The sequence below is a fragment of the Poromitra crassiceps genome, assembly GCF_964638095.1.
Source record: "Poromitra crassiceps genome assembly, chromosome: 1".
Taxonomy (NCBI): Eukaryota; Metazoa; Chordata; class Actinopteri; order Beryciformes; family Melamphaidae; genus Poromitra; species Poromitra crassiceps.
Genome location: NC_139623.1, coordinates 124,471,380 through 124,498,208, shown reverse-complemented (window position 1 = coordinate 124,498,208; position 26,829 = coordinate 124,471,380). Strand labels below are relative to the sequence as shown.

General features: G+C 42.7%; 1 protein-coding gene across 1 annotated transcript; it reads right to left on the bottom strand.

Moving 5' to 3' along the window:
* Positions 1–1,026: 1,026 nt before the first annotated feature.
* Positions 1,027–23,368, bottom strand: smg8 (SMG8 nonsense mediated mRNA decay factor). The gene is made up of 7 exons (XM_083639022.1): positions 23,088–23,368; positions 19,548–19,863; positions 15,929–16,889; positions 9,805–9,950; positions 8,059–8,367; positions 5,984–6,601; positions 1,027–1,927 (listed from the first exon to the last, which is right to left on the bottom strand). Exons 1-7 carry the CDS (start codon positions 23,312–23,314, stop codon positions 1,715–1,717), a joined length of 2,790 nt encoding a protein of 929 aa, XP_083495148.1. The 5' UTR covers positions 23,315–23,368; the 3' UTR covers positions 1,027–1,714.
* Between the last annotated feature and the right edge of the window lie 3,461 nt (positions 23,369–26,829).

The window sequence follows — 26,829 nt, the reverse complement described above, 5'->3', positions numbered from 1 at the left end:
TTGCCCACATTTCATGAGGCATGGGGGCTAGATTTGTTTTTTAACTTCATAGATGGCAAATAAACAGAAATGAACCTCTGCTCTCCGAGGTAACGGAATTCCTCAGAATGACTCAACTATTTTAACAGTTGAAAAAAGTATAAAACTCAGATTGCGATTTCTCAAAAAGTACAAAAGATAAAAAAAAAAATGAATGACAGCAATAAAGGGCTAAAAGTAGTGACCTTTCTCAAATGTGAATGGAGTCTAGCATAATGTATGAAAGAGTAGTGAGAGTTCAAAGTGGCCATGGTTTGAACAGTCATCCCATAGACTTCCATTGTAAAAAGGCTAAAAAGGCATTTTGGGTAGGATCACATTTAGGTGATTTTCAAAACTTTCCCCTCATAGGATTCCATGGGACTTTTTTCTGTCACCCAGAAAATATTGAGGAGACAAAATCAATTGAGTTTGCTTGTGTTGCAATTAGTGAGACGTTGACCCAAAATTTGGTGTAAAACGCCTGGACAATTCTTTCACAACCTATCGTTGGCAGGAGTGTGTGTTTGTCCGTTTTGAACCAGTAGCCTTGTTATTTAGCCTTTCTGATGCTATTGCATGGTTAAATCAGCTAATTTTATTTTATGGGCGGAGCGGGTTTGATTTTGATATCCGCAGTGGCAGTGGTCTCTGGGAAATTTGGTTTGGTACATAGTGATACTTGGTCGGAAAAGTTTGGGAACCCCTGAGATAGCCTATTTGTCGAGACAAACTAATGAGCAACAACAGGGGAAAAATCAATCCTCAAGCTGTCTCCATGGACAGACAATTGACATTACTGTTTTGAAAATGTAAACCTTTTCATTATGACCTATACCTGCCAACATTAGGCTGTGAAAATGCTACCTTATCTGTAAAGGGGTAGTCGTGGATCTGAGATAAATATGCAGATATTCCACAATGACATCTAAGAAACACAGTATTACCAATGAATTACTTTTTATTTAATTACTTAATATAGAGTTCAGTTTGAAGACAGGAGAACAAGATTGAACACATCAGTACCCAGTTTATTATTGTCCACCTAAGACTGAATAGTAGCTGCTATAGGCTTAGTGGCCAGTGGACAGATGACAGTGTGCCATACAGCAGAATACACATTTCTTTATACTAGTTCTTACCATTCTCTATGAATCTCTCCTCAACAAAGTTTTAGCCCACTGCCGCTGACTGGAGATTTACATAGCTGTACCATTCTGGATACAACGTTGACCCTGTTAAATGTGGAAAGCTTTTTGAGATACCAATATGCCTTTGCCCCCCCAAAGGCTGCAACAGAGAAGAATATCCTATCTCCACCGGTGGCAGGACCCATTGATCACCTTACCTAATAGAGAGGCAAAGTAGAATACCAGAGATTTTCATCCGCCATTTATTTTCCCATTTCGTAAAATGCTTATAAAATAGTTTTACTTCGTCGAACCAAATGGTTCAGCTAACGCTATAATCGGGAGAGACCATAGAACATTTCACTCAGACCAAAACTTAAAAAATCGAAAAAATATTTTACGAAATGTGTATGGGAAAATAAATGGCGGATGAAAATCTCTGGTACAGTGCTGAAGCAGGAAGTAGGCGCTCACTTTGCCTCTCTATATCTGATGAGAGCTTTGTTAGGAAAATCCTCTCCGTCTCCCCAGTAAGTAGCTCTGTCACTTTTGCATACAGTAACGGGTCACTGTGGTGGAGGGGTGGCAGTGGTGGCCCTCACAATGCCTCGCAGCACCTTGTGGTTGGTGAGGGGCTGGTTCTCTTTGGGGGGGTAACAGGGGCCCCGCTCTGTCACATAGGAGTAAGGGAAGCGCAGCACCCAAAGGCCATCAGGGGGCAGCACCAGCTCCGTCTGCTCCGGGTGGAACACTGGGCAGGGAGGAGGGCCAGGCTGGACCTGAAAGAAGAGAGAGATAAATAGGATGAAATAGATCAGAATCAGAATCAGCTTTATTGGCCAAGTATGTACGGTACACATACACATACAGTATGTACATACACATACAGTATGTACGGTACACATACAGTATGTACAGTACACATACAGTATGTACAGTACACATACAGTATGTACAGTACACATACACACACAGTATGTACAGTACACATACACATACAGTATGTACGGTACACATACAGTATGTACGGTACACATACAGTATGTACAGTACACATACAGTATGTACAGTACACATACAGTATGTACAGTAGACATACAGTATGTACAGTACACATACAGTATGTACAGTACACATACAGTATGTACAGTACACATACAGTATGTACGGTACACATACAGTATGTACAGTACACATACAGTATGTACAGTACACATACAGTATGTACAGTACACATACAGTATGTACAGTAGACATACAAGTATGTACGGTACACATACAGTATGTACGGTACACATACAGTATGTACGGTACACATACAGTATGTAAAGTACACATACAGTATGTACGGTACACATACAGTATGTACGGTACACATACAGTATGTACGGTACACATACAGTATGTACAGTACACATACAGTATGTACAGTAGACATACAAGTATGTACAGTACACATACAGTATGTACAGTACACATACAGTATGTACAGTACACATACAGTATGTACAGTACACATACAGTATGTACAGTACACATACAGTATGTACAGTAGACATACAAGTATGTACAGTACACATACAAGTATGTACAGTAGACATACAAGTATGTACAGTACACATACAGTATGTACAGTAGACATACAAGTATGTACAGTACACATACAGTATGTACAGTACACATACAAGTATGTACAGTACACATACAGTATGTACCGTACATACAGTATGTACGGTACACATACAGTATGTACGGTACACATACAGTATGTACGGTACACATACAGTATGTACGGTACACATACAGTATGTACGGTAGACATACAAGTATGTACGGTACACATACAGTATGTACAGTACACATACAGTATGTACAGTACACATACAGTATGTACAGTACACATACAGTATGTACAGTAGACATACAAGTATGTACAGTACACATACAAGTATGTACGGTACACATACAGTATGTACGGTACACATACAGTATGTACGGTACACATACAGTATGTACGGTACACATACAGTATGTACGGTACACATACAGTATGTACGGTACACATACAGTATGTAAGGTACACATACAGTATGTACAGTACACATACAGTATGTACAGTAGACATACAAGTATGTACAGTACACATACAGTATGTACAGTACACATACAGTATGTACAGTACACATACAGTATGTACGGTACACATACAAGTATGTACGGTACACATACAGTATGTACGGTACACATACAGTATGTACGGTACACATACAGTATGTACGGTAGACATACAAGTATGTACGGTACACATACAAGTATGTACGGTACACATACAGTATGTACGGTACACATACAGTATGTACGGTACACATACAGTATGTACGGTACACATACAGTATGTACGGTACACATACAAGTATGTACGGTACACATACAGTATGTACGGTACACATACAGTATGTACGGTACACATACAGTATGTACGGTACACATACAGTATGTACGGTACACATACAGTATGTACGGTACACATACAGTATGTACGGTACACATACAGTATGTACAGTACACATACAGTATGTACAGTACACACACAGTATGTACAGTACACATACAGTATGTACAGTAGACATACAAGTATGTACAGTACACATACAGTATGTACAGTACACATACAGTATGTAAAGTACACATACAGTATGTACAGTACACATACAGTATGTACAGTAGACATACAAGTATGTACAGTACACATACAGTATGTACAGTACACATACAGTATGTACAGTACACATACAGTATGTACAGTAGACATACAAGTATGTACAGTACACATACAGTATGTACAGTACACATACAGTATGTACAGTACACATACAGTATGTACAGTAGACATACAAGTATGTACAGTACACATACAGTATGTACAGTACACATACAGTATGTAAAGTACACATACAGTATGTACAGTACACATACAGTATGTACAGTAGACATACAAGTATGTACAGTACACATACAGTATGTACAGTACACATACAGTATGTACAGTACACATACAGTATGTACAGTACACATACAGTATGTACAGTAGACATACAAGTATGTACAGTACACATACAGTATGTACAGTACACATACAAGTATGTACAGTACACATACAGTATGTACAGTACACATACAAGTATGTACAGTACACATACAGTATGTACAGTAGACATACAAGTATGTACAGTACACATACAGTATGTACAGTAGACATACAAGTATGTACAGTACACATACAGTATGTACAGTAGACATACAAGTATGTACAGTACACATACAAGTATGTACAGTACACATACAGTATGTACAGTAGACATACAAGTATGTACAGTACACATACAGAAATTGGCTGCGGTTCGCTTAACTCTCACACAAAAGAAAAGAAAAAGTAGGCTCAGGCTAAAACAAACAAGAATCACAAAGGATATTAAACATTAGCATTAACTACTATATACAATGCAATAATAATAATAATTGTATGAAAGAGCATCTATATTGTAAGTGTGTGTATGAAGGGAATATATATATGTACAGTACTGTATATATGGATATATACAGTTATAGGCAGTTATTGATACTTAGAGAAAGGTCCGGAAAACAGCAGGAAAAAGCCCCGTGATGAAAGAGAAACCGCTCATGCTGCAGCCAGAGCCATATAGATGGCTCTGGCTGCAGCTGACGTTGGCTGCGAACAGCAGTCAATCCGCGCCCACAACTGAGCCCCTCTGCCTCTGTCTGTCTGTCTGCATAGTTTCTCCACACGATTAGCCGCCAGAAAGGCAGCACCCGACGCCGAAGGGCCAAACCTTTCCCTGCAGTCCGGTTTGGCATTTCCGTGTCGCGCTGGGAGCCGGCGCACAAAAACGGAGCGCTCCGAAAATAGACTGGGTGCGTGAGGCTGTGTGTTAGTGTGGGGAGGAGTTTGCAGCTGAGGGGGGAGAGGGGGGTGGGGCACGCAGGGCACCACACAACTACACCACGTCACTACATCAGAAAATATTAGCTTCAGACTCAGTGAATGTGCTTGAAATGCTTCTTTTCACAAAAGGCGGAATATCTCAGCTTCTAATTTGAAACGTGTCTTTTTGCTCAAAACAACCTATCTTCTCCGGCTCATAACTAAAGAACGGAAAATGGTATCAATAAACTTTTTTTTGCAGATGATAGAAGAGAGTCTCATCGTTCTTTGTGCGTGTTCGGTGTTTACATAGTAATATCACACAATATTCTGTGGGCCTCGAGAAATCACTGAAAACGCTCTGAAACTCTGCACTGGGAGCGTCCGTTCTCCAAAAGTGGCTGGCACTCAATGAGTTAATATAGTTATTTACATGTTTAAATAAGCTAGATCTATAAGCAATCAGGTAAGGTATTGCACCGTTATTTACATGTATAAACATGAAACGAGTGGTTGTGAGGTCACAGTGACCTTGAACTTTGACCTTTGACCACCAAAATCTAATCAGTTCATCCTTGAGTCCAAGTCGACGTTTGAGGCAAATTTGATGAAATTCCATCAAGGCGTTCCTCAGATATGGCGTTAACGAACATCGGGCGTACGGATGGATGGACAACCCGAATCCATAATGCCTCCGGGCTGGCTATCGCCGGCAGAGGCATAAAAACACCACAGCAGTGAGCGCTTAGCACCAAAGATGGAGACAAAATAATCAACACTACCACAATCACACAGGCTGTAGAAAGGCTAGGAACTATCTTCAGATTCACAGGCTAGTAGACAAAGCAGTCATGGTTGGTATGGATGCAAGTTGAGCTTCAAACCAGTTTACCTGTGGGTTTACGGTGATCTCTAGAGGGGCATCGGGCACCACAATGAAAAGGCGAGCCAGCTGGGCGAAGTGAGGCTTGAGGCCACGGCCCTGGGCGGGGGAGGTCATGTACAGCGGCATGTCAGTGTTCAGCACCCTGGTAGCAGGCTCCTTAGCCCCCCCGGGCCCCAGCACCTTGACAATCTTATCAGGCCCTGAGCTGAGGAAGCGTCTTCCCCGGCTGTCTTCGTACTCGAACCCCACAAAGACACGAGCGACATCGTCCCTCCTGCGGCTCCTGCCCAGCCCTCCGCTGCTCCCTCGCTTCCCCACCGGGGCTTTGTTGGGAGCTGGCCAAGAGGAGGCGCCTCCATCCAGCGCATCCGGCAGTCCCGCCTCGTCCTCTGACCGAGAACGAATCACCAAGTCCCAGGGCAGGAGGAAGGAGGAGCCGGGGAGGAAGCCCGGCTGCTCCAGACCTGTGTGGGGGTTGTAGGCCTTGGCCGGGCCCAGTTTGAGCAGCGACCAGCTGGAGAACTTGGGCAGCAGGCCCTTGGGGCAGCCTGAGTGCAGCATGCCAGGGAGGTACTCCACAGTGGAGGGCTGGCGGTCCACCAGGCTGGGTCTCTTGTGCTGGACCTGGCAGGGTTCATACAGACAATTATTATTTCAAATTCAAGGATTTTCAATGACTTTTCCCAGCAATAAGTGCTCTGCACAAAAGCAAGAAAACATTGCTGCATTTCATATCACAGGTTCACATGTTCACGTGCTAGGGCTGTGAATCTTCACTGGCCTCACGATTCGATTCGATTACGATTCAGAGGGCTACGTTTCGATTACGATTACGATTATCGATGCATCTCGATGCATCTTAAATCGATGCATCACTTTTTTCCGCACTACATGATTTAGTTTTTCTCACTTTCATTTTTCTCACTGTGTGGCTACTTTTAAAATAAAAGTGCATTTGGAATTGCATTGTATTATGATCCATAATTAAAATAAACAACTGCATGTACTTCCATTATATTTTATTTGATTATATATATATATTTTTTTTTTTAATAATCGATTTTTGACATTTGTGAATCGATGCAGAATCGTGCACGTCCGCATCGCGATGCATCTTATAATCTATTATTTTTGACACCCCTATCACGTGCTTTCAAGTCGTCTTTCCCAGGATACATTGGTCTTCTTTGCTATGTTTTGAGTTGCATTCTGTCGAACACTACAAACATTTTATTTAATTACTTGCTTATTTATTAATCTCAAGCTCTTTTAAGCACTTCCCCACATAACAGTAATTTTCCAGGTATTCTGCTACTTACATTTTGAAAAGTTAAATTCAAGGACTTTAAGCACTTAGCCCAGGGGTGCTTTGGGGTGTTGTATCACCTATACACATTTTGAGTCATGCTCTCTACAGCCATTTATGTAATCTTAACATCACAACAAGTATTCTGATACAATGTTTGCGGCTTCGTTTATTGAAACACCTTTTTCTCCTCCAACGTGCATCAGTCAGGCTATTTACTTGTTTAAATGACATTAGTCTGAAATTTTTTACCAGGAAGTTTCCATTTTGTTTTGGGTGGCCTGACACAGGCGATGCTGCTGCTGCTAACCCCTGCTGCTTTCCTGGGTAACAAAAACACGTGTACTAGTGGGACTTTTGATGTAAAAAAGGTATAATACCTTTATAATACCTAAAAAAGGTATAATACCTTTTTTACAAAAGGTATAATACTAAAAAAGGTATAATACCTTTTTTACATCAAAAAGTAGTCACGGAGTATGACAATACATTCAGCAGCATTATTATTTGTGGCATCTTGGTTTTAATGGTGATATTGCCTTTTCAAATTAGATTATAGGAGAGGATGAAAATATTATTTTTTTCCTTTATTGCCTCTATATTTATTCTGTAATGTAATATACTGTATGTAGGTTTACTTACACTTGATTCATATTTCATAGCTTCTTACCTTTCGAACAAGGCCAGACATATTATAGGCCTTATGGTTGAGGAGCTATCCTGGTTTATATGGGCTATGTATGTCTAGGCAAGAGGACCTTGTATGAACCCTGACCTGGGCTTCCGTCCCGTCACCATCCCCATAGGGCCCCAGGCTGTCGGTGGACTGGCCCAGGCTGAGGGCCAGACTGAGGCTGGTGCTGTCTCCGGGGGTGTGGCTCTGGGCGGGGGTGTGGCTCTGGGCAGGGGTGTGGCTCTGGGCGGGGGGGTGGCTCTGGGTGGCGCTGGCCTCCCCGGGCCCCGAGGCCTCAGAAGGGGGTCTGGGCGGGGCTTGGTTGCAGGCTGGAGCTGGGTCAGGAGTGCTGGGCTGGAACACTGGGAACTCAATCCTCTCCAGCTTCCCACAGCACTTCTCCTCCAGCGCCTAAAGGGAAGAGCAGACATGTCTAACAAGGAACTGATTTACCCACAGAAACACTCACTCCTGTGGTTCAAGTCATAATCTGTGATTTTCTTTTTAATTATAAATACACCCAAAGAGCACTTTATTAGGAACACCCTAACTTACGAATACTGGGTAGGTATCCGCTTTCAGCTCAACGTCAAGCAGCTACCAAAGTACCTCCAGGTTGGCTGTGTTGCATTCTGAGATGCGTTTCTGCTCACCACAGTTGTATAGCGGTTATCTGATTTACTGAAGCCTTTCTGACAGCTCCAACCAGGCTGGCCATCCTCATTTAGCCAACTCACTGTCATTCAAGCGCTTGAAGAACATTTTCCCTGCCTCGGCATCTTTCAGACAATTTCTCCTGTCCTTCAAGAGGAACTAAGCCCCCAGAATCCAATGCAAATCAACATTTCAGCTCGGGAGCAGATCCTGACTGGGGCTTAGAATGACTTTGGGTGGCAAAGAGAGGCTGTTTACTTTTTTGTTTGACAACTTGTCTGAGCTGGAGGTACCGACTGTTTGACTGCAGTAACAACATAGACGAGTATTTCCCTCTCTAAATACCTTCAATTCTCTTTAGTTAACATGGCATCATGTAGAAAATGATTGTTCAAACAAATCTATGTTCAATTTATGTATTTATATTGTTTATTCCTAAAACCAGAAATGAACGATTAGTCGACTATGATGCACAGTGTCGATAGTGTTACAGTGTTTTGATAGTCGACTAGTCTGTGAAACCCCTACTCTTAACAGTTCAAGGGCTAAGATGCTTTAAAGGAACACTCTGCCCATTTTCAACCAGCTTTGTATCATTAGAACATCAGTAGTATATCAGAAAACTGTAAACGGTTTTGAAGTGTGTCATTTAATTTGACAGTTATTGAGTGTTAAAGTGTGGACCAGTGACATCACTGGTCCACACTAACTCAAATTAATAACTCATTAACTCAAATCAACTCTCAATAACTGTCAAACTAGATGAATGATGAATAGTTTGACAGTTATTGAGAGTTGATTTGAGTTAATGAGTTATTCGATTTAAGTTTTCTGATATACTACTGATGTTCTAATGATACAAAGCTGGTTGAAAATGGGCAGAGTGTTCCTTTAATAGCTTTTATCTTCTGTAGGATTGAATCTTATTTTTTAAGGGGAAATCCTTAGAAAACATCATCATTCTAAGAATTTTCTTACAATTTCCCTGCTAGGAAGTTTTGCGAATACGGCCCCTGGACAACAAGCTCTTTGACTGTAAGGAGAAGGACTCCTTCCACCAAGGCAACACCATTTCAGTCATGAGGATGTTGTGGATTAGTGTTTTGATATTTGACTGTTTTCAGTGTGTGTGCTCAGAGGGAAGCTGGTCTGATCTGGTCCGGTCCTCATAAGGAGTGTGTAGTAAATACTGACCTGGTAGAAGTCATAGTTGGCAGCCTGGATGTCAAATGGATCCTCATGAGGAGCCTGCTTCCTTCCACAGTTGCATGAGCTGGTGGAGCGCCCCCTACTGTTGTGGTTGAGGATGGGCGGGTTGCGATCCATCTCTGACTTCTCACCTATAGAAATTAAAGTCAGAGTACATGTGCCTACGTTACTACATTTATTATTGTTAGGCTAGCTGAAAGATATCAGTATCACAGATGCCATTCCCACCATTATTTCTTTATCATAAAGAAATTAGAAATTTTGAACTCAATAATAATGACATCTACTTACTTTCACCTAAACGATTCCAACATTGAAATGCTCAGGTACTTTAGGATATGAACTATGCACGAGTGTTCCATTTTTTGAGACTCTACTTTTCTGATACTAGCAATTCTAGGGTGGAGAAGTGATGGGAATTACGGCTCTTTGAAGGGAGCCGGATCTTATGTCTCTGTTCCTTTCCGAGAGCCGTTCAAAATAGTGTCTCCATGTTCCCCCTCGTTTTGTTTTCTTTTTCTTTTTAGGGGGCGGCACTACTGTTTATCTGCCAAATAATCACTAGGATAATGATATGGTAAGATTTGGATCAGATTCGATCTTAGACCCACCACTATAGTTTAATTTAGCATCTGTGGACTGCAGCAGCACTCAATTAATCATATTCCAGACCTAATGTCAATGATCTGCATTGTAAACACAGTGTTTCCCACAGATTTTGAGTATTTGTGGTGGGGGACCGCAGACCCCCTAAGGGGGTGCGGGGGCATGTCCCCCCGCAAGATTTTTTTTTTTACATTTTAAAGTAAAATGCATGAATTTGGTGTACTTTGAGAAAGTTTAAGAGCAAAATTAAAAGGCTAGATCTATGAAGAACATGTCATCATTACTGTGCTGTGGGTTTACAATGACAAACTAAATTTCTCCCTATAGGTCAGGGATACTCAACTTGCTTTGCCACTTTCGTGAAATGATAGAAGGCGAGGGGCCAGTTAATAAACAAACAATATACATTTTTCTGTAGCGGATTGTAGGTTTTTGGGGTGTCAGCTGGAGTTTAGTCTGACAATGTTGTGCACACCGGATAGTTAGTTAGGTTAAGTTAGTTAGGTTAAGTACATACATAAGTGCCTGGGTAGCGAGCAGATGGTGGTATTTGACAATTTAGCAGCTAAATCATAGATTATTGAAAGATATTCCATATTCCATACTGAAATGCTATAACAGAAGTATTGGCCAGAATGACATGAACATTTATTGGACACTTATTCAGCGGGTATCTTGCATGTTGCGTTCAGGTGCACTGTAAAAATAAAATAAAAAATTGTGGCGGTCAAAATCCTTTTGTGGCGGCCCGCCACAAATTCCTTTATGTATGGGAAACACTGAAACATTAAACGCATATCTGCTTAGTCAGTGAATCTACTTCTTCTATGAAATGTGTTGTATTAATTAGGGATGGGCATTTCTAGCAAAAACACTATTCGAAATTCGCTGGCCAAAGTCGACTTTTATTCGAAATTCGAAAAAAAAAAAAAAAAAATGTAAAAAAAAAAAAAAAAAAATTTTTTTTTTTTTTTTTTTTACATTGACATTTTCGAAAATAAAAAACTGTTTTGACAATCATGAGTGGTTCATTAAATATTTAGTAGGCTCAGGTCTGAGTGCCAAAGGGGTGCCAAAGTCACCCCCTCTCCCTCTTCATGGGATTTCATCTGCCATTCATTTTTCCAGAAACCTTGCTTAAAATGCTTATAAAAATTGTTTTACTTGCTCAAACCAAGCGATTCGACTATACTTAGAATCAGGGGAGACAATGCAACATTTCACTAATTTTTTTTTTTTTTTTTTTTTTTTTTTTTCGAATTTCGATTTTCCATTATAAAAGTCGACCTTGATAATAACAACGATTATTCGAAAATTCGAAATTCGATGCCCATCCCTAGTATTAATAAAGTTGCCTTTCCTTGAATGCAATTCATGCAACACTTCGCTGCTCAGAAAGTTGGCAGATACTCCGCGATGTAGCCCGTTTTGATATTAAGCTGAGTCGGCCCACCCAGGTCAGTTATAGCATACGCCGGTAGCAATTAACGAGTGGGCACAACATTAAAAAGAACGGCTCTCAAGTAGGGGGGGGCTGGGGCGTGTAGCCCCCCCCCCCCCCCCCCCCCCCGCGCGCGACCCGGGCTGTGTAGCCTACTGTATGTACTGTGTCTGTGTAGCCTACTGTATGTCAGGAGCAATCTACCGGGAGAAATGTACACGCCGTCAAGAGTTTAGGAACTGGATTACTATTTCCTGAGGACAAGTGACTTGTGGACGTGTTGCGTGGTGGTGAAAACAAAATCCTTCACGTTTGAGTGACAGGCTGCCCCCCCCCCCCCCGTTATATTATTGCATGTTTTTGTAGATTGTGTACATTGTGTAGATTACAATTATTATTATGCTTATTATTATTATTACTATGCTAAGGAAGGTAGGTGACCATAATTAATTTCAATGTCCGCTCTCAATGTCCGCTCTCGAAATCGCTGTCCGTTCTCAAGAGCTATTCAGTTGGTTCATGAAATCGCTGGGCTGCGTGCCCTCCAGTGTTGCTCCTGGCCAATCCTGGCGCCACAGGGCGTGGTTATTGCTTATCCTATGTGCGAATAGAAATCACGCCCCAGCCACATCTCCGCGTCGTTTGACGCGTGCTGACGCTGCTGCCCATCCACTTTGTATTGAACATGCTGCTCGACGCCTCGCGAAGCATGCTGGGATACCAGACGATGCGTAGCAGGCTTGTGAAGCGACAGTGGGCGGGGTGGAGTTTGACAAAGTACAAAGCTAGCCAATTGAGCTCGTCCTAGGACCTACCCTACCCTTCCTGTCCTCTTCCACTTCCTCTCTACCACCAATTTTCAAAGAAGCAAAGTAAATCTTCACACATGAGGACCACTTTCATGAGTTTTGTAGCGTAAATGCGAACCATAGAAGTAAAAAGCTCGAGCTAAGCTAATCCAGAACTACACACTGTCGCATAGGCTTCCACGTCACGTCAGCACTCAACCTGGACTGTTGTTGGATGTGTGCACTGATTACCCCGGGCTGAACCAGGTGAGGGAAAGAGAATTTCCGTGTTCGTCCTTTGAAGTGGTGACGTTATTGACGTATATATCCCCATTGACTCAGTCAACATTGTAGTCTCATTTAGCCGTTTGCTAGCTAGCCGCCCTTTTAACGGCACGTAAAAGCTTCAAAACTCATGAAAGTGGTCCTCGTGTGTGAAGATGATGTTACTAAACACTGGTTCGCGTTTGATTATGCCAGCGTTGCCCAGAGAGATTATTAGAAGCATTGCGCCAAAAACCCATTCAAAACTCCCATCGGCGAAAACAGTGAAGAACCAGGAGTGTTAGCATCGATGATTTCCGGACTCGTTCCTGCGGCTCTCTATAGCCAATGACACAGTGCAAAGCTGTATGCTTGTAGCCTACGCGGAGAGTGATACTGTAGATAGGAAGAAAGTATACCAATCTTGGCCCAGCACTCCAGATGTATAACTAGAAAGACCGCACCGCGGATTTGTGCCTCCGCCATTACCGTAGTTCATTCTTGAGTCCAAATCGCCATTTGAGGCAAATTGGAAGAAATTCCGTCAAAGCGTTCCTGAGATATTGCGTTAACGAGCATGAAACGAGCGGTCGTGATGCCACAGTAACCTTGAACTTTGACCACCAAAATCGAATCAGTTCATCCTTGAGTCCAAGTGACGTTTGAGGCAAATTCGAAGAAATTCCATCAAGACAATCCTGAGATATTGCGTTAACAAGCTTGAAAATGGCCCTGATGTAAATCTATGACTTTCCATAACGAACTGTTTGCAATGAAAACAGTTCTTCCTTCCTGGTTTTTGTTCATGTTGCTTTTCATTCTGGTTTCCACTTCAGTTGGTCTGAAAACCATCTAATGCAAAGGACGTGTAAATCAAGATGGAAAACGCATCCTGCTATGTTCCTGTAAAGTGACCCATTGTGTATTGCACAACTATAAACACTTAAAGTCGAACTGAACCTGTTCGTCACGTGCATAATGAGTCCGTTTCAGACTGAAAACATAGTTTGTCTAAGATGACAGGTTGAGAGGCGGGTCATAGTATCATGTCGATGGTTTTATTTGACAATTCTGGGGACTGGATTGGGCTTTGGCCAATCCTGGCGTGTTTCCGCCTCCAAATCGAGTGGGATTCAGTGTGTTGTGGCGCTCCCCTCGAGAAGAGCCTTTTGACGGGAGGAGTGGATGTCAGCGAGCCGCAGGCAGCCAGGCAGCTGCCTTTGTGTTGCCGAGCGGAGAATGCAGCACGTCGGCCTGGAATCTCCGAAGTGCGACCCCTGACAACCAAGCTCTCGGATGCGCGCGCCATTATCGCTGCTGTAACGATAAGATATCCCTGGAATGCGCGTTTTAACGAGCCAGTTACATTTCTTTGCATTCTTAGAGATTATAGTTTTTGTTTTTTGTTCATGTTTCATACAATTGGCCAAGTTAGTAGTTAGTTTATGGGATAGGAATTCTGCCAGATGACAGGCACTAGGCGCCATTTTCGACTTCATTTGGGAGGGGAAATTATCCTGAAATGAAGATTTGATTGACAGCTGCATGTCGTGATATATGATTGGTTGAAATGGGGTAGAAATTTGATAGTACTAGGTGACGTCAGCAAACTGTACATTACTGTTATCAATGAAATCTTGAAAAATGAACTTTTGATGTGAAAAAGTGTGAAAAACTAAAGAAATTAGATTGTTGTGATTTTGTTTGCATACATTATTAACACATTGAGTGCCAGCGACGCCATATGGCGTCAAGAGAAATTTACCGTACGCTGCCAGCGACGCCAAATGGCATCAATAACTCCAAATTGTTTTTTTGACGGGGGGGTGTCGATCTAAGCCTCTTACATCGCCTCTTACAATATGAGAGCTATTGAATGTGTCTAACCTATTTTACAGAACCCTTAGGTGGCGACAGCGCTCTCCAGATGAGAGAACGTGGAGTAAAACACACAGAAGAAGTCGTTGGGGAAAAGGAAATCGCATCGCATCCGTCCGTATGCAGCTGCTTCATTGAAGCATAACGTTAGCTGTGCCTACAGCAGCCAATCTGCTGTCACAATTGAGCACCTCCGTGTCCGCTGCTACAGCCCATCCGCATGTGGAGTTGTTATTATTCTCAACTGGAAGCATGGGAGCTGGTGACAAATACACGCGGCTGTAAAAAAGCTGGATGTAGCGGACTTTTCAGTGCAAAGCACACGCAGAGCAAACGCACTCACAGCAGAGCCAAGAGAGACACTCCTCCCACAACGGGGGGGGAGGAGGAGGGGGGGGGGGGGGGGTGGGGCACGCAGGGCACTACTGCATACAACAGACCCAGGCAGCTGCAGCAGGCTCGATGCACAGAGAGCAAACAAGCTAGAATAGGCTATCTGATGCCCACCAGCAGTAAATCAAGACCAGCAAGAAGGTGTAGGGTCTGCACACGCAGGGGCCAGCGCTGCTGGTTGCAGCTAAAAAATATTATTTGGCCAAACAAAATTCCTTTGTTTTCACTCTTTTATTGAAGGAAATTATTTTTGAGGTGTCATTACATCAGAAAATATTAGCAATGAGTCAATGATGTGCTTGAAATGCTTCCTTTCACAAAAGGCTGAATATCTCAGGTTTCTAGAAAAAAAATGGCTGTTTTTGGTCAAATCAAGCTATCTTCTCCGGCTCATAACTAAAGAACGGAAAATGGGATCAATAAACTTTTTTTTGCAGGTGATAGAAGAGAGTCTCATCGTTATTTGTGCGTGTTCAGTGTTTACATAGTAATTATTAAAGAAATTATATGACTGTTTTAAAATGCATTGCGGCCTATGTGGCACAGTACAGCACCTTTTGCCCAAGGGCCGTGGCACTCAAAGTGTTAAATAGGTGCACTGCATTACCCAGGTATTTGAACTAAAAGAAAAGAAAAGTCATTTTTGGGTTCAGCTCGACTTTAACACTAATCAGGTTACTCTCAACATGAGAACAGAGGCAGTAAGGCAGAGGAAAGGGGAGCGTTGGGCTGTGCTCACCTGGCTGTGGCAGCAGGTGGAACTTGTGGACACAGTGTTGGTCAGTGAGGCTGCGTTCCTCACAGAGCTGGTGGCCATTACTCCAGAACTTGTAGCAGTCTTCGTGAAGCTGCAGGGCATAGCGCTGGAAGGCCACGCCGCGGGCGTGCTGGCTGTACACACGCAGCGCCTGGGCCAGCTGGTTTTTGTGTACAGTGGTTGTGTAGTTATGGGGCAGGTTGGACTGGTAAGCACTGTGAGCCAACGGAAGAGCTTTCTGGCACCTGGTCTCGGAGAACTTTGCATCTGCATCGAGGAAGCCCTCCAGAACCTTTAGCTGGCTTTGCACTTTAACGGCTAGGTCGGCCATTTCTTCTTCCGTGTTGCTAATTATTACCTGGTAGAGTCTGGAGGCAACCTGCGCCCACTTGGAGTAGGTCGGCAGTTCAAAGTGCGCAGGCTGGGGGTTGCGGCCGACACTGTCGTCGAAGCCTTTCTTTGTCAGCACCAAGTCCACATGCTGCCAGAGAAATTCCTTCAAGCTACAGTCAACCAGCTGCCCGCCCATTGACCCGAAGTCCCCACTGAAGAAGTTCTGCCGAGACGAACGCCGCATCTGCTGATAACGCCTCGGCCCCGACATTGATGCGTTGGCGTCTTGGTCGCGCAGGGTGCAGTTAGACCGAAGATGGCCAAGCAAGGCACCCACAGGATCCTCGTCGGGCCCTGATATCACGTAGACAAACGCTTGGTTGGCGGGCACGGTGAACAAGCAGTTGCTGCTCTGGTTGGTCAGGACCCGACTTTTACGGAAGATGCGATAGATTTGGTCCTCCAGGGCGTGCTGCAGCCTCCTCCTGGGCGAGTGCTTCTTGGGCTTGTCTGGGTTTCCTCCAGACTCGGAGCCATTTGCAGGGACCTTCAGAGCACCGTTCATCTGGAAGACGAACAGCAGACGTGGGGGGCAGGGGCGGCAATTCACCTTAAGGAGTGGGAATCACAAGTTTCATCACAATACGATATTATATCGATTCTTTGGACGATACGTCTGCCGTGATACATTTTCGACACAGGTGCATGCAGAACACCAATGAGGATTTCTAACTTCCAATCCATTTCGGTGTTCTAGTGCCGGGGCCCTAATTAGTGTTCTGCTTGCACCTGTGTTACTTCCTGCCTTTTAGACACAAAATGGGTGCTTTGGGTGGGAAGTGAAATAGGCTAATAGCTGCTCACTTTACTCCAAATACAGATCTTTTCCCAAAAATTTGAATATCATGGAAATAACATGGATAACCGTGGCTTCAGCGGATTGTCAAGCAAAGATGATTACAAAATTTGGTGGAGATTCAGAGGGAGTGGACTGAGGCTGAAGTCAGTCATAACTGAGAAGTAACTTCCCCCTGTCAGGTAAAAAGAAGCGGCTGGCTACTGCCCATGTCTCGGAGGAAGCATGGAGCCAGTTTCAGCTCTCCCCAGATCGGCAGAGGGTGGAGCAGCAACCAGGACTGATTTTCTTCACACTATTCTAATTTCTTGAAATACTGTTTTGGGGGTTTTCTGGAGCTGTAGGCCAAAATTATGAAAAATGAAACAAATAAAGGCTAGAAATATTTCACTGTGTGTAATGAATCTATAATCTAGGAAAGTTTCACTTTTTGAACGGAATTATGGAAACTAACTAACTTTTCCATGATATTCTAATTTTTGGGAAAGGATCTGTATATCATAAGCCCTGACCTGTCTTCTTAAAATCCCTTTAGATTGGGACAGTTTGATAGTTAACAGGAGACTGTTGCACAGCATGATCCCAGTATAAAAAATAAAAATCTAACTCTCTGTGCTACACTATTTACTTGTAGGACCTTGCAAGAAGAGCGCACATATGAGACAATATCATAATTCACATTTAACACAATCACATTTATATTATTAACTCACAAAAAGCAACTAAAGTATGTGACAATTGTATATAGTTTTGAGCTCTGCCAGACATTTAAATGAAAAACAATATATATATATATTTTTTAATAAAAAATAGACCTGTTGTTGACTAGTGCCACAATTTTTCATGTTTAAGTGCAAATGTTTTTATCAGTTAACTTAAAGCCATGCTTCATCACCTTGGATTTACAAGGCGTATCTTAACACTTTCCCTGCCATTGACGTGACGTCACATCAATCCGTGTATCTCCCTTCAGGAGGAAGCTCCATAAAACACTTCCACCCTCGCGCTGCGACAAGCTTTTCCCCCCGGACTCGACGCGCTGTCAGACGGACTCGTTACAGTCACGCAAAGCTGAAGGATTTTTTTCCCATCAGACGTTGGTAAACGTCCACAAATCACTTCTCCTGTCAGGTAGATTAGTAATAGTGCGGGATGAATCTCTCCCAGGCTCCGCTGGGACAAAAATGCATTTTTCTCAGCTTTGTTGGACAGACGGGTGTTTTCCCGGGGTACAAATGTAATGTCTCCCCATCTGCCGTTGCTGTTATTTTATTGATTTTATCCTTTTATCTTTATTTATTCTTAGGGGTACAGTACAGTATATCTGTATTATATACTTTCTCTGCCCTTTGGTCTGGGCCGTGGTTTTGCTTTATGATTTGATACAATGATACATTGTAGCTCTTTCTTGCAATATAAATGTGCCGAGAGTGAAGGCAGTCACTCGCCACACTGCACTTTGTTACTGTGCACTTTATATCTCTACTGTGCACTTTAGATCGTTGCTACTGTTGTCATTTGCACTTTAACTGTTCTGTTGCACTTTAAACTGCTGCTCTAGACTGTTTTTATAATGCTTTTATTGTCTTATTTGTTTTTATGTATGTACTTTGTACTACGCTTTTTGCAACCCAAATTGCCCTTTTGGGACACTTAATAAATCTTGAGTCTTGAATTGAATCTTGAATCTTCCTTGAAAATGACCTACATTCAAGTGTTGATAACTAAACAATCTCTGAGTCTATTTTTATTTGAAAAATAGACTCTGGGACAGCCCTAACTTTTCCCCCGGCTTCCTGTACAGCGTGCCTCTCATGCCACCGTCACTTCCTTTTCCGCGTCCGTTTCGGCTATTCGCTAATAACGCAAAAACACACTTGCATAGAAGACGTCAACTCGTCTCACAACAACAGTGGAAAATTTATAATAATTGTCCTTTGTTTGTAAACAGTGGAAAATGACTGGAGGTGTAGTTGTTGTGACTAGTAGTATCGTCAAAGTCGCGGGGCAAGTTGCTATTCAGACAACAGTGGAGCACGGACACGGAAAAGGAAGTGATGCTGTACAGGAAGCCCGGGGGAAAAGGTAGGGCTGTCCCAGAGTCTATTTTTCAAATAGAAAATATACTCTGGGTTCCCAGATTGATAACTAAGGATACGGATGAAGGCAGAAACAAAAGTTTTTTTTTATATGAAAGTACAGGCTCTCTTCTTTCTTTTGAGATATTCGGTGTTTACATAGTCATAGAAGAAAATATTCTGTGGGTCTTGGAAAATTCGTGAAAATGGTCAGAAACCCCTGGCGGGGAAAGTGTTAAGGATGATGATATACATGTTTTCACTTTGAATTGATACACGATAAGATATCGATGATGTATCGATATCTCGATGTATCGTCCCCAACCCTATTCACCTTCCACTCCTTGGACACCGGACAGTCTTTGATGGCAGCTCGGATCAGAGGCAGGGCCTTCTGCCGCAGCGCGTCGAGGGCTCTGAACAGCCGGTCGTAAGTGACGTCGAAGGTGTGGCTGGGGTGCACCAGGAGGAGCACGTGGCACACGGAGAACAGGTAGAGCAGGTGGAGACAGTGCTGTCTGTCCAAGCCTTTCCACAGCTCATGGGCCTCGGAGTGTCCGCTCCCCGCACTCAGAGACTCACAGGCCCGCAGCAGCTGCAGGTGGTCGCAGACAGATGAGAGCACCAGGTACAACACCCGGTTCTCCTGGCTGTAGAAAGATAGATTTATTTATTCATTGGATATTAAGGGACTTGAGTCAGACACTCAAGCTCACGCTCCATAGGGTCCCATTGCCGTTTCTGCCCAGTGACGCACGCGGTTTGTTTACCAAAATGCTGCTCGGCTGATCCCTCGTATGGGCTATCTGTTTCCAGTTTTGTGGTTTGTTTGATTTGAGTTTGATTTGTAAGGTAAATTCTCGCAATACTGCATCACTTATTGGGCATATTAGTCGGGATATGAAAATGCACATGCTGGGATCCTAATGATCAATTTTCCTCTAGGTTTTTTCTGCAGCCCCAACCTTAACGTTCAAACTTCGCCTATGCGTTCCAGGCCCAATTCCCTCAAAGCCAAGGACCCAACACGGCAGTTTGAGACATGTATCAAAGGTTCATTACTGTTACTGGGAATGTTTATAATGAGAACTAGCAGGCCTTTACATATGCTCACAGACATACAAACTACTAAGGCTAACTCTAGGCCTAGCCCCTAGAGACCATGTGGGAAAAGTACTCCTCCAGAAGCTGGGCTGGCTCCCCGTGGATGCTAGATATGTTCAGCTCCAACTTAAAGGAGGACTTACCTCCAAAACACTTTTTTTCAGCTTTTAACCAATATATATGACTTTGGGGGTGATGTGTGAAGAATTCTGGTCAAAATTTCCACATTTGACACCAAACTGTTGCAATTTTACCATTTGTATCATTTTTCAGCAGCATACCTGGCATAAGCGCCCTCTAAGGGTGGAACACTGCTTTTTTTTTTTCTCAAATGAATGGGAGATTAGGTACAACCTGACGTCAGGTTGTCCCCAAAGACTATGGGATTTCAAGATAGTTACTCCACTACTCCCCCTGTACCCTTTCGGCTCCTCACAACTCCAAGCCTATTCCTATTGAAGTTTGCTCTTAAAATACTGAACCAAACGTCGTCAAAGTTGGCACATGTCTTAATTATAGTTAGTTTCCCGCTGAATGTGTCATTACTTTATTAATATCATACCTGGATAAGCTCGAATGATGATGTTTATATTATCAGTCCGAGTTGGAAGCACTCTCTCGCGGCCAGTCAGGCGGGAGAGAGTCGTACTGTATCCTCATGCATCCTCATGCACGAGCCCCAAGCTCCGGGGGCGCGCGCAGCAGCAGCAGCAGGCGGGGGCTTTTGCATGGGAACAGTCCGACATTTCCGCAAAACAAATCTAAACGCAGTTTAGCGCACATGTAAAATATAACGCTATACTACGACGTGACAACGTGACAAAGCTTCTCTAAACATATCGGCTAATATAATATCGTCACTGTGTACAAGCAACGCCAACTTTTCAGGAAATGAAGTCAGCAGAGCAGAGCGACTGGCTCTGTCTGTGTGTGTGTGCTCCTCGGGGGGATTTGCATGGGAACAGTCTGACGCTCTCAGTTGCAGTTTAGCGCACATGTAAAATATAACGCTATACTACGACGTGACAACGCTGCTCTTAACACATCGGCTATAATATATTTCCCTGCATCCCTCCTACTGAGATTATATCGGTATTGAGTTTGGACAGACTGAATCGGCTGACTGAAGGTGCTCTTATGCTCGAGCGAAGCTCCGTGGGAGGAGGGAGGAGGAGAAGAGCTCTGCCCTGCTCTGCCCTGCACTGCACTGCCTGAGAGGAAAAATCTGAGGTGCTGTAATTTTTAACAAGAATCACGAAAAGCCACAAAACGCAAATTAAAAACGGATTTCATTGCGCGATTTATCTCTTAGTTAGACGAGGGAATTACGTGGAGAAATCTTGCATTGTGATTTACATGAGCGTGAGAGCGGGGCGTTTGTCGTGACTATTGTGCTGTGCTGCGCTCTCGCATCACTAATCTCACGTAGTAGGACAAGATGCCGCACACACAGATGGGACAAAAATAATTAAATTTCTAGTTCGCCACTGATACCACCAAATTGATATAACTTTCAACCATTTTAAGCAACGCTGTTTCCATACAGACCACCAGCGTTGGCTAGTTGTTGATATTTATAAAGATATTGCCCCTCTCAAATAAATTATTTTTGAGGCGGTAGGCAAACTGTAATGGCGTTGATTTCCGAAAAAAAATCTTGACTTGAACACAGCCAAAGAGTCTAGTATAGACAAGAGCATATGTCATTTCTTGGTTTTTTCCATAGATATTTTCAAATCACTGTTCTGATACATATCTAGGGGGTAAGTCCTCCTTTAACGTTGTTCATAACATCTATAACAACAGAGCCCCTGAATATCTTAGCAATCACTTTCAGAGGAGTGGAGATACACACTCCCACAACACTAGAGCCAGTACTGCTGACTTACGTCTACCTGGCTTTAAAACAAACCTAGGTAAGTGCTCTTTTAAATTTATCGGGGCTAAAAATTGGAACATGTTGCCCCTCCACTTAAAGTGTACAAGCAGCCAAGGTGTTTTCAAGAAGAAGGTCAAATTGTGGCTTCTTGAACAAGTCCTTGTCTAAGCTCTGATGTAGGCCTACAGCTTCTTTTGTGTATTTTGATATGTATGTTTCTCATCTCTCATTGCATAAATCATACTGTATTGAATGCTTCTGTTAATTATTTTATGTTTATATTGTTGTTGTTGTTGTTGTTGTTTTATCTACCTGTTTTAGACCAAGGACCACAATGGAAATAAGTCTTGACTTTATTGTGCTTTATCCTTGATGTTATTCTTTGAGATCCGTGTCTGTACTTTCTTTAGTACACTGTATTTCAATTTGTAACCGTCAAATAAAATAAAATAAAACAAAATAAAATATTAAGTTGCTTAAAATTGTGAACACTTCTCAACTGAGCGAAACCGATTTACTAGTAAGTAATAAAGATATCAGAAGAACGACCATTTCTATTAATGGCGCAAAATATATAAATCCAAGCAATTTCAATTGGCCCATGTCTATTTTCAAAATGTTACAAGGCCTTGATCCGTCCCCCCTCCCCCCATTTCACAAACTTTAAAGGATTTATATATCGCTGTCTGTAAGTGCTGTTGTCCTGTTGTCTTGTTATATGTTGTATTATGTACCCTATCATTTTCTGTGCTGTGTACTGTGTCTGTGTACTGTACTTTTCATGTGTGCAAGCAAACCTGTGAAGCCAAAGACAAATTTCCACATTGTGGACAACAATAAATTGAATTGAATTGAATTTCAAGGACCCGTTGCCTGGGTCCCAACGCCCACCTGTAGAAAGCCTGGATGTGGCTGGCACAGTCCTCCGGGCCGCTGAACAGCGGGAAGATGTGCTTGTCTGCCAGGGTGTTGAGCAGAGACTCCTTGGGCGGCCCGCCGGGCTGCGCGGCGCTCTTACCAAAGATACCGACCACACACAGCCCGTCATCCCGGTAAAGAGCGTCCTCCACCACGACCGTCTGCAGCAGAGAGCCCACACTCATCACAGCACCTGTCATGGTCTGCTTCTGTGGTGGTTTTTCTGATGGAACAAAAGTAACCCCGACGTTCGTTCGCTCCCTACCTTCGGAACAAATGGGGAAGAAAAACAGCGGCGCACCCACTTAACTTCCGGGTTCGTCGAATAAAATGTCCGAGTCGAAGCAAAGCGAAGCCAAAGAACTTTTATGGAAAGAAATGACAGCTCCATATTGCCCCATTGCAACATCAGCGCCCAGCAGCCTCCGCCATTTTTTATTTTTGGAAGCGTGACAGCGCCAAAAGAACCTCGCACAGGCTCGCAGTGGTCAGCTGCGGTAGCGCGGGCCCCTATAATCAGCCTCTCTAAACAGTAACTCAAAGGGAGAACACTCTAAATTAAATCTTGATTGAAGTGGTGTAGTGCAGGGATGTAAAACAACAACCATATTGTGGAAACTAAGCAAAATTTTTCTTTTTTTTCTTTTAGTTTTTTCAAGATAATAATAGGACCCGAGGTTAAAACACAGCAACGCACTTCTGACGGAGTGGACGACAGCCGCATTTACTATTTATCTTGAAAAAACGAAAAGAAAAAAAAGAAAAATTTTGCTTAGTTTCCACAATATGGTTGTTGTTTTACATCCCTGCACTACACCACTTCAATCAAGATTTGCAGTACGCCCAGAAAAGATGTGAATCCACGAAATTTAGAGTGTTCTCCCGTTGAGTTACTGTTTAGAGAGGCTGATTATAGGGGCCCGCGCTACCGCAGCTGACCACTGCGAGGCGCATTCTGTTTCCAAAAATGGCCGGAGTGTCGTCTCTTTCCTTCCATGCTCTTTGGCGAAGCAGATCTTCTTCTTCTTCTTTAGTGTTTTATGGCGGTTGGCAACCAACCTAAAGGTGCATTACCGCCACCAACTGGACTGGATTGTGGAACAGGGGATTCAAAACAAACAAAAACAAAACAACTACTAGGGTCATCTGTGGCACTTCCGTGACCGTGGAGAGCGAAGGTCCGTTTCTCAATGGATTTGTCATCTAGGAGGGTTAATAAACAAATTTAGCCGGGGTGTATTTTTAAAAAAGGCGGGGAAAATATTTGAGAGACCAAAATCCAAAATGGCTGCTGTGGAAATGAACTTTTTAATGCTTTGACCTACAATGATGCACAATACATGGTTTCAGAGCTTATTCTGGTCAAGGAATACATATTTGGTGTTTATATAATGATTTGACCTATTTTTGACCTTCAAATCCAAGATGGCTGCCAATTTTGAGGCAGTTTTTTCAAAATCGTCATAGAGCCTTCATATTAGGCTTGAATGACAGGTCTTCTCATGATGAGTTGAATAATATACAGTATAAGTACACAGAAGTAATCTCTGAGGTCAATAAAGTCAATGTCTGTGTGTAAACAACAGTTGCTGATTTGCGCTTTCCCATTAAATAGGGTAGGCTACTGAGAATATGGTGTCCAGTTCATCCCATCACATTTTCATAATGAACCAAAAACAATTTTGCACTATAGCCTAACATAAAATAGTATTCTGTATGCAAAGCTAGCAAGGTTAGTTGCTTGAGCTGAATTTAAAGGTCAACTCAAAACAAACAATGAAATTAACTTTGAAATTAAAACTGAATCCTAGGCTACTAAATTTCATCAGCACACAGTAAAGGAAACTTGTCTTTGAACTCAGCTGACTGTCTAGTCCTAATCCCTGTTGTGCAATGTCCCTTTTCAGTGAAGTTTTAGTTTTTGTTAAGAGTACTTTTAATCTTGACCTTGTTGGTAGGCAACGGCCCTTTTTCAGTCAAGCATTTTCAGATTAGCTCAGTCAGTCTGTGAAGCAGTCAGTGTCAGCACTTGCGCGAGCTCGCTTTTTCTCTAACTAATGTTAACATTACACACTTTAAGACACTTTGTTTGAGGATATCAATGTTATTCACTAGTCTAAAGATAGTTCTACCATCAAGAACATATAAAACAAAAGCAAAAACAATTTTTATTTGCAGAAGTCATCATTGATATTTGGTGTTAGCTAACGTTAGGTAACGTTATTATTTTTAGCTAAAGTTAATATTATCTGTCTCCACACTTCTGTCAACTGACATATGCATTTGCTTTTGAAAATAAACAGCCTGGCTTCCTTAAGCATAACTGAAGATTAAATAGAAATATAACATGACGAATGCATGTACCGATTGGTTGGCCCATCTTCCCAGGAGGTGGTGGTGTAAACATCATCAAATTTATCAACTCCTGACCAGTCTTGGGCTTTTAATTGTAAGCTGTCCCATTTGCCTTGATTTATTGTATCGGTGGGCTTGCAAGGCTTGTCACATTTTAGGACACATTCATAGGACATTGCAAATGCATATGTCAGTTGACAGAAGTGTGGAGACAGATAATATTAACTTTAGCTAAAAATAATAACGTTACCTAACGTTAGCTAACACCAAATATCAATGATGACTTCTGCAAATAAAAATTGTTTTTGCTTTTGTTTTATATGTTCTTGATGGTAGAACTATCTTTAGACTAGTGAATAACGTTGATATCCTCAAACAAAGTTTTTTTTTTTTTTATATATTCCCCCCCCCCCCCGATTTTTTATCCCATTTTTATCCCCCATTAGTGCTAACGTAATTTCTTTATCCTGGTTGCTACTCCACCCTCTGCCGATCTGGGGAGAGCCGAAACTGGCTCCATGCTTCCTCCGAGACATGGGCAGTTAGCCAGCCGCTTCTTTTCACCTGACAGGGGAAGCTTCACCGGTAGGACATAGCACGTGGGAGGTTCACACTATTCCAACCAGTTCCCCTCCCTCTGAACAGGCGCCCCTTAATGACCAGAGGAGGAACCACATTAGCAACCAGGATATTGCATGTTTTTGGTGAAGGGGGTTCCTATATGAAGGAAACCCCCGGGAGGCACGGGGAGAACATGCAAACTCCACACAGAAAGGCCCTTTTGACGACCCCACCCGGGCGGTGGGCACTCGAGGACATGCGGACGGGCAAGCATTCCTTCAGCGTTCACATCGTCCCAGGTGGGAATTGAACCCACGACCTTCGAGCTGTGAGGCGATAGTGCTTACCACTACACCACCGTACCTCCTTTTATATCCTCAAACAAAGTGTCTTAAAGTGTGTAATGTTAACATTAGTTAGAGAAAAAGCGAGCTCGCGCAAGTGCTGACACTGACTGCTTCACAGACTGACTGAGCTAATCTGAAAATGCTTGACTGAAAAAGGGCCGTTGCCTACCAACAAGGTCAAGATTAAAAGTCCATACTCTTAACAAAAACTAAAACTTCACTGAAAAGGGACATTGCACAACAGGGATTAGGACTAGACAGTCAGCTGAGTTCAAAGACAAGTTTCCTTTACTGTGTGCTGATGAAATTTAGTAGCCTAGGATTCAGTTTTAATTTCAAAGTTAATTTCATTGTTTGTTTTGAGTTGACCTTTAAATTCAGCTCAAGCAACTAACCTTGCTAGCTTTGCATACAGAATACTATTTTATGTTAGGCTATAGTGCAAAATAGTT

Coding starts and splice junctions, on each gene's coding strand:
- smg8 (XM_083639022.1), bottom strand. CDS start 23,314: ATGACAGGTGCTGTGATGAGTGTGGGCTCTCTGCTGCAGACGGTCGTG. Junction 9,951..15,928: donor CCACCTGCTGCCACAGCCAG/GTGAGCACAGCC, acceptor TAATTTCTATAG/GTGAGAAGTCAGAGATGGAT. Junction 6,602..8,058: donor GTGACGGGACGGAAGCCCAG/GTCAGGGTTCAT, acceptor GAACCCTGCCAG/GTCCAGCACAAGAGACCCAG.